At 35.0% G+C, this 8,432-nt stretch overlaps 1 protein-coding gene across 2 annotated transcripts; it reads right to left on the bottom strand.

Moving 5' to 3' along the window:
- Window positions 1-1,485: 1,485 nt before the first annotated feature.
- On the bottom strand, window positions 1,486-8,000 carry LOC107795336 (WPP domain-interacting tail-anchored protein 1). Of its 2 annotated transcripts, none has more exons than XM_016617957.2 (5): window positions 7,928-8,000; window positions 5,005-5,588; window positions 3,278-4,299; window positions 2,545-2,739; window positions 1,486-2,257 (listed from the first exon to the last, which is right to left on the bottom strand). In XM_016617957.2, exons 2-5 carry the CDS (start codon window positions 5,564-5,566, stop codon window positions 2,063-2,065), a joined length of 1,974 nt encoding a protein of 657 aa, XP_016473443.2. In that variant the 5' UTR covers window positions 5,567-5,588; window positions 7,928-8,000; the 3' UTR covers window positions 1,486-2,062. The 2 variants fall into 2 exon arrangements, with proteins under 2 accessions (XP_016473443.2, XP_016473444.2); XM_016617958.2 differs by lacking the exon at window positions 7,928-8,000 and adding an exon at window positions 7,854-7,902.
- Between the last annotated feature and the right edge of the window lie 432 nt (window positions 8,001-8,432).

An 8,432-nucleotide genomic window follows, 5' to 3' on the forward strand; every position in this document is an offset into this window, starting at 1 on the left:
ACAATATGTCTTTCTATAATTTTTATTTTTAAATATTATAATTTTTTTAATTAATATGTCACCTATAATTTTTATTTTCTATAATTTTTTATATCAAAAATCTTATTAGATTTGGTGCTAAAAGTTCTAAGTGACTTTTTCTCCATATTGTTTTAAAGTTTTTCTATAGAATTCTATCATATAATATTAATATTACTATTTAAAAGAGTATTATTGATCATAAATTAGATTTTAAAAATATGAATTAATAATATTTTATAAAATTTAAGCAAATAGAATCCAACCAATAAATTCTTCTTTTAAAAATATTTAAATATGTTTTTCATATAATATAAATTATAACTTGTAATCAATGACCTATGACTAATTTAAAATAGAAATTAAATTGCTAAGTGCTTTATTTATTTATTTTACTTTTTAAAATTGAGATTTTTTTTGGTGATGACACTTGTCATCCAATCCGTTTTAAATTTATTAATTTTTTTTTTGGTCCAAGTATAATTATATACAAGCACACCTGCTCATTGGACTCTAGAGACAGGATCACATAAAAATAACTATGAAACTCTCGCTAACTAACTAATACCAGTTTCAGGCTCTACAACTGCTCGCCTTCTAGGAAGGGTATCAGTTGTAGCAGCAAGAATCATCAGGTAGCTATTAACCTGAATAACCTATTAGTCTATCTAGTTCACTCTGCCATTTGGAGTATCTTTGCCCTATAATATGCACTTGTAGAGCTATTTCTTTCGGTTTGTCTATATTTTTTCTTTTTAGTTATTGAAATCTTTTGTTATTTCTTTCCATCCAAAGATGATAGACCGTGGCTGCAACCTGCAAATATGAAGGCAAGGATGGCTGCTTTTGGATGCTTACTTCTTGTTGTGTTTGACAGCCATACTAGTTCGTCATTCCATGATCACACTTGTCTCTGCATTCCTGTCCAGTGAAGTAGTTTCTGCCATATAGTCTTGGAGTAGATGCATTTAAAGAACAAGTGAGTGAATGTTTCTTCTGTATCTGTTGAGCATAGCACACACTCACTTTGCACTTGTATTCCCCACTTTTGTAGCCTATCTACTGTTGTCAATTTGTGTTGAATTTATTAATTTTTCTAAGTGCATACAAGTTTTTATTTATTAATTTTGTTTAATATTTTATTTATTTATTTTGCTTTTTAAAATTTAAATTTTCTAACACTTGTCATCCTATCCTTGAATTTTGTCAGGTATTTTATTTTATTTATTTTGCTTTTTAAAATTAATTTTTCTAATGATGACACTTGTTATATTGTACTTGTATTGCCTCTAAGTGCTTTTTCTTAGTTTTATCTCATATAACATCATAGTAACATAGTAAAAATTTAATATAGCCAACCCTAAGTTGTCTGTGATTAACTGTGATTAAGGCGCAAGTGTATGTATTTGCTGCTAACGAATAGCCATGCTGCTGGCAGGAATCTGGAAAGAAGTTCTAGAGGATAGATTGAATAACTACACAGAGAAATGATCTTAAAGCACTTGGCAAGAAACAAAAAAAAGGGGAACAAAATGCCCATAAATGTGTGTACGGTTTTCTAGATTACTAATAAAACTGTAGGTAGAATCTACTCGCCTTCATCTCTTAGTTGGCATTAGCAAATTTTGCTTGCAAAGTACAAAGAGATGATTCGAAAAGTAAAAGCATGAGAAGTTTCCATGCATAGATGGAAATGAAGGCCACAGAGCCTCTTCTATCCAGCAACTATCGCCTATTACAGCTGACTTTTCGCTCCTCCTTTCCAAAATTCTACATGAAAGCTAATTTGTGGAGTTGACAAAATCTGAATTGAAAAACTATGCATACGTAAGAAACTGCTATTTATAGTCTCACAGAGGGGGGAAAAGCCTGATGTATTGAGGAACGAGTTCCAGCGTCCTCTCTTTTGGATGCGCAAAGGTGTCGCTCTATATGGTGATATCTACCAGTGACCAGTAGTGAGGGGAGACGCGATGAAGGTCCAAAAAGATTTCTGAGAAGCGCAGCTAAACTCTCGAGAGAGTAACAAAAATCTCCAGAGCTGTCAAAACTGGCTACTCTGATGCTGCACTAAAACAGCTACCATTGCGGATATCAAAAACACGAGAACTGCTGTAAGGGCATACTTGAAATTAAGCTTCCGCGCATCTATGTCCCTCGATGCATCAAGTCCGGATGACGAATCAGTAATTTCCTCTTTTGACTCGCTCATCAAAAAGTCTCCAGCAACATTCTCCTCCTGAAAATGAACAAAAACGAAACAACAGTGTCACAATGGAGCTAGGTGCCTTTCTTTATAACCTTGTCAAAATAGTCTGTTAAAAAATATTGCGAATTAGTTTGGAGAAAACTTGAGGTTTTTTCAGTTAGAGGCACAGCTAAGGCTCTTTGGTTGATAATGGGATGTACGGCATCAGACGCGAATAGTTAATTGCCATCAACATTAGTAAATCAAAATACTAAACTAAACAGAAGAGCATACGACTCGCATATGAAAATAAGTATAAGACCAAACAAACCACGTACCACAATAGTTGGCGACGAGAACTTGACTTTTTCTTCCTTGCTTTCATCTGAAGAAGTTACAGAAATTGTCTCAGCCTTGGGAAGCACGGATTCCTTGGTATCTTTGCCATCACTTCGTGGAGACAAAGAAGGAACTTTATCCTTCTGCTGAAAATGCTTCTTCTGGGCCTTATTTTCCAATATCAGCAAAGCTATCTGAATATTTGCAACAAAAACACTAATCTGAATGAAAACATTATACAGTTCCACCCCCAAAATAAAATTATCTTCAAACAATTCCCTTATTCTAACTTTTATTCCAAATGAATTCTCTTTCATCAAGAAGTCATGCACAAATTATATAAACAGGATTGCGCACACAACAACTGAAATTTTATAGATTAAATTTATGAAGTTGCTAAGGTTCGAAGTCCATTTCCATGAATAAAAATCTATTTTTGACACAAAATGTTAATGTTGTAGAGAAGCCATCTCACTGGAACAAGAAGGCATAATTCTAGGCTGTTTCAGATTAGTAACTAGTATTCAATTAGTCACAGCCTCTTTTTTTTATTGATTCAATACAATAGGGGAAAAGATTGTACAGTACTTGATCTGCATTTAGGCCCATTGACCATGTCAATTAGACAAAAAACTCAAATAACTGAATAGATTGGAGGAAAAGGGAAGTCACAGATGTTATAAAGATATTTCCAGCCTTAACAGGAATAAGAGTCAATAGCGAGTGACAAACCTGCTTTTCAAGTCTCTCTCTTTCAAGAGCCAATTGCAAAATCAAATCAGTTATCAATTTACTGCGGAAGTTAATATCTCGGGCAGTAGCCTTCTTCTTTTCCTCAGCTTGGCGTAACGATGCCTCCAAACATGCCATCCTTTCCCTTGCAAAAGTTAATTCTTCATTGAGATCTGAGTTAGATTCTGACAACATAATGCACTTTTCTTCAGCACTCTCCATCAAACTTTTTGCTTTTGAAACCTTTGCTTTTAGATCCTCAATCAGATTTTCCATGTCTTCGATTGTTGAATTCAACATGATTTGCTTCTCTTGACTAGCTTCAGCAGATGCAACTGCATGCTGAAGACGAAGCTCAGAATCCCTCAGCTGCTTCTCTAGTAGATTTATCCTCTCAGATTTAATGCTACTACTGCTTTTTAGGAGGTTCAGCTCTTTGTCAAGTTCCACATTAGCTTCTTTTAATAATTTGCACTCAGATTCCAACTCCAGATTTTTCTTTGCAGATGATGCATAAATGGACAGTTGAAACTCAGAGTCCTCCAATCGTTGTTCAAGAAATTTAACCTTGTCCCCGTGCTCTTTACAGCTAATTTCAGACTTCCGCAGTAAGTTGTCTTTTGTTTTTAAATTTTCCTCCATTTCTTGAAGCTTAGATTGTAAGTTGCTTTCTCTCTGAACCATACCGTTCAGATTAAAGTGTGCTATCTGGAATCGACCCAATAGTTCTTTCGAAATTTCTAACAGGACTTCAGCAGCATTCTCTCCCTCAAACAACCTTTGCCAAGCAGCTTCAATTTCTTCCTCCATGCAGAAAGTTTCTTGCTGCAATCTGACATTTAATTCTTCTTCAACTTGTCTAGATTCAGTAAGCTTTTTCTCAAGATCTAACTCTCTGGCCAAAGACTTCTCCAGCATCCACAGAATGTGTCTCTGCTGTTCAACAGTCTGCATTTTTATCTTTGTCTTTGGAGTCAAAAGTGAATCCCCATTGAAGTGTTCCACTGCCTTGCTACCTTGCCCTGTCAAATTGCATCAGCATGAAGTAGGATTAAAAACCAAAGATGGTACTTGTTTTCAAGCACATAATAGCAACAATATGTACTTATGCAAAGAGCAGCAATCAACTTGTTTTCAAGCGCATAATAGCAACAATATGTACTTATGCAAATAGCAGCAATCAACTTAATTCTAGTTCAGACATGCAGAGCAAAAAAGAAAAAATTATTAACTATTTCCAGACATTCTTCTTTCCTTTCTCCTTTATGATTCTAAAGTATGGTCGGCTTCCGTGAGGTTGTTGGGATAAGCAAAATTGCATAGAGCATAAAACATTATAATCAACAAGAAATTAACAAGGCATCCACTTATCAAGAAGATTTTGTATATGACAATAATAATAGTAGTAACAATAACTACAACAACAACACATCAATAATGATGATGATGACGACGAAGAACACGACAATTATGACAATAACAACAGGCATCCATGTAGAAAGATCATTTAAGTCGGATCTTAGCTCCAGAGATCCATTCACTTTGCGTTGGTTCTGCCAAAGCCCATCTTTGATTGCTTTGAAATGGATTGACCACAGTGGATTTTGAGCAGCACAAATCAAGACTTCCTCAACTGAAGCTTCAGAAGCTATTCAGCATTATGCAGGATGTAAAGAAATCCTTTTTTTTTTTATTGATAGCAGAATGTAAAATAAAAATAAACTCACAATTTTGATCTCCCATTGAGGTGAGGACAATCCCATGGAAGTTGGTACATTGCGCCCTTAATTCTAAAAGATGGTCCTGTGACTGCTTGAGGGATTTTTCACAGTCATGTAACTTCTCTTCTATTAAAACGGAAGTTTCATCCACACACCCACATGAAGAAATGATCTTCCGCACATTGTCAATCTCCATTGCAACAGAGGACAACAAACCACCGAGTTCCTTCACCTCTGAATCCAGTACCCCAGATAAAAGATCAAACTCTATTGCCTTCTCAACGATGTCATTTGAAGTGTGCTCCTTCTCGGAGGCAAAAGCCTCAAAATCACTTTCTCTTGTTGCCACATGCATCACAAGTATATCTAAGTTAACTAGTTTCTCGGAGAAACATGCTAATTCTAGTTCAAGCCTTGTTAAAATCTCCCCACTTTCTACTTCTTGCATGACATCACCACTGGATGACAAAACCTCAAGAGAGTCAACAGTATTTGATTCTACCTCCACTTCATTGACATTAACACCTTCTATGGAAGCAGATCCATTATTCTCTGTGTCAGCATCCATTAGTCAAACCGGATTTTTGAACCTGAAAAATGAATCCGTACCAATATCTTTAAAAGCAAGAAAGTCGACAAAACTTGGAGGCAAAAAGCAAGAAGTGAAGCACACACTGATTTCAATTAAGCGCACAGTTCAGCAAAGATTAAAATAAAATTGCTAATAAGCATATATGGTTTTAGTACATTTAATAATTAAATCACAACTGAAATTACTAATATCAGCATCCAATATACAGTGATGACGATATTAGTCCAACTCCTCAAAGAAACATCATTAAAATATAATTTCAACAAGGCCATTGAAAGATAACTTCAATCATAAATTTAATCTTCATTTTCAATCACTCAACCATAAAATGATTAATTTGCAGCACTCAATTTTATACTTGGTTACTTTAGTAATTGTACTAGGAAAGTAGAAGGGATAAGCAAAAGAGAATCCCAGAATTAAAAGGCCGCGGAGGAAGAGGACTTGCATAGTAGAAGCAAAAGAAAGTCTCATTTATTTGAAGGAAATGAAGAAGAAAGAACACAAAACAAATAAGTACAAAAGCATAAGTAGCAGATGGATACACGTTACTTGTCAAAAAAATAAAAGCAAATACAGTAAGAAAAGGTTAGCCTGAAAACTTAAGAAAAAATTGAGAATTACTATCATTCCAAAACACCTTGAGGCTTGAACCGTCAAACAACAATTTAGGAGAGCCAAAAGATAAATGATAACCACAGAGCTAAGACTGTGACGATGAGCTCCATGCAAAAACCAAATAAACAAAGCATTAAGGTATCCCAGTATGGTTATGAATATAGCAGACCATGTCGGAGGCCCTTTTTTGTTTGATAACCGTGGTGTCTGGGCCAGCTTGCACGCACCTCGACTATTTTCACGGGATACCTGCCACTTCCCACTGGCAATAAGTACCATGTAACTCTATCCACCAAGACTAGAACAGATGGGAAGAAATTGAACCTGAGACCTCATGGTGCTCAACCCACCTCATTGACCACTAGGCCATGTAAGAGGCTTTGAAATAAGAAAGCTAACGACCATTTTTTTTTTGTAACAGTGGTGTCCGGGCCAGCTTGCACGCAGCTCGACTAATTCCACTGGATATATGTTATCTCCCACCAACATAGGTATCGAGTAACTCTACCCACCAACGCTTAGATGGGAAGAAATCTTCTAGTATTTTTTTGTCTCCGCTACCTCATGGCTCCCCCCTCCCCCACACACACTTCATTGACCATTAGACCACACCCTTGAGTGCAGCTAAAATAATATTTTTGCTTATAAATGATCAAAGGAAAGAATATACTTTAGCTTATATGTTTGGATAACAAACTTCTAACAACACTCTTCTACATAGTTTTTTGTTATACTATTTGCTCAATTTTGAGAGGATCTAGAAAATGTTTCGTCATGCCTTTTCGTAAGAGGACTTGCTCACGTAACTAAGCTACAAATAGTGCACATAGAGCATCAAAATCTTCAAAGGTGCTTGAAATGCATTGAGCAGAGACCTAGGATGAAATACTCGCTTTCACATTTTCGTAATTCCAAAAAATCAGCAAAAGCATAATTATAATTTGCTTGTAATAATCCTCCTACTTTGCAACCTCCAACTCTATCTCTTTCATTTTATAGTTTATTATCAGTTTCAACCAAATAAAAATACATATTTTCTGTTCTTCCTTTTACCTTCATTTGGCATGTTGAAATATATTTTCCCATAAAATGTCTTCCGTGACAAATCCTTTTCTTTTGTCTTTTACCTTGAATTACTGAAAATGTGTTTAAAGATATTTTCCTCCAAAAGGTTACTCCACATAACTTGAGTTTTCAACATTTAATACTCCAAATCATCACCAATACACTATCCTTATAACCTATTTTCCACCTTGTTATATTACCATTTATTACATGCTTACTAGCAAAATACCATTATGCCATTTCTCATCCATAATAGTATTATTAACACACCCAACTACAATAATTAATCCAAATAAACTAAAAGAAAATCGTCTACTACTCCAAGAAAAAATAAAACATTTCCCAACACTTAAGATTCACATCATCTGAGAAACCCCTGATCCAAATTAGAAAATTTAATTCCAGAACTTCCTTGAAAATTTAATTTCAGAACCCATCTCAAAAATTCGGAAATTAAAGCAAACACGATGAAAATATGATAAATTTAATCATAAAAAGAAAAAAGAAATACTCTACAGGATCAAGAAAAAAAATATGCTTTACAGGATAAGGAAAAACTATAGCAAATTTGCCTACTTACTCGAGAAGTATATGGGCATCAGCTAAAATGATATTACTAAGAAAAAATTATACAAGCTCATAAAAAAAACATACCTCCTCGTATAGAGAGTGTGAATTTGGTTTTGTTTTTTCACCTGAAATTTTACTCTTTAGCACTTAATTATATTGCAGCCTAATCTTCAATATTATGCACGTGATGTCACGTGAGTAAATTGGGCACGTGTTATGTTGTCAGCTTTAGCCTTTAGCCGAATGGTCTAAATTGGGCCGTGGATTGATATATTGGGCCACTGAATACCACATCTGCTATTAGGCCGGCCCATGAAAATACAGTATCTTACCACTAAACCCGTTTGGAGTTACTGGAGAGTAGAGATTCTTGACCCCAAAAAAATGGGGCAAATGCACTTCACGGTGTTATTTAGAGATTAGTCTTTGTTCTTACATTTTAAACTAAAAATATTAACTTAACGACAATTCAGGACATTTTTGTCCTAAAAAATTGTCCTGAAAAACTGAAATTCAGGACGCACTGGCTAATTCCTAAATAGCAGCCCTTTAGAGTAGCTACCTTGTGTCATTTTTACAACAAAAAAAA

Source organism: Nicotiana tabacum, chromosome 17, assembly GCF_000715075.1.
Source record: "Nicotiana tabacum cultivar K326 chromosome 17, ASM71507v2, whole genome shotgun sequence".
Lineage (NCBI taxonomy): Eukaryota > Viridiplantae > Streptophyta > Magnoliopsida > Solanales > Solanaceae > Nicotiana > Nicotiana tabacum.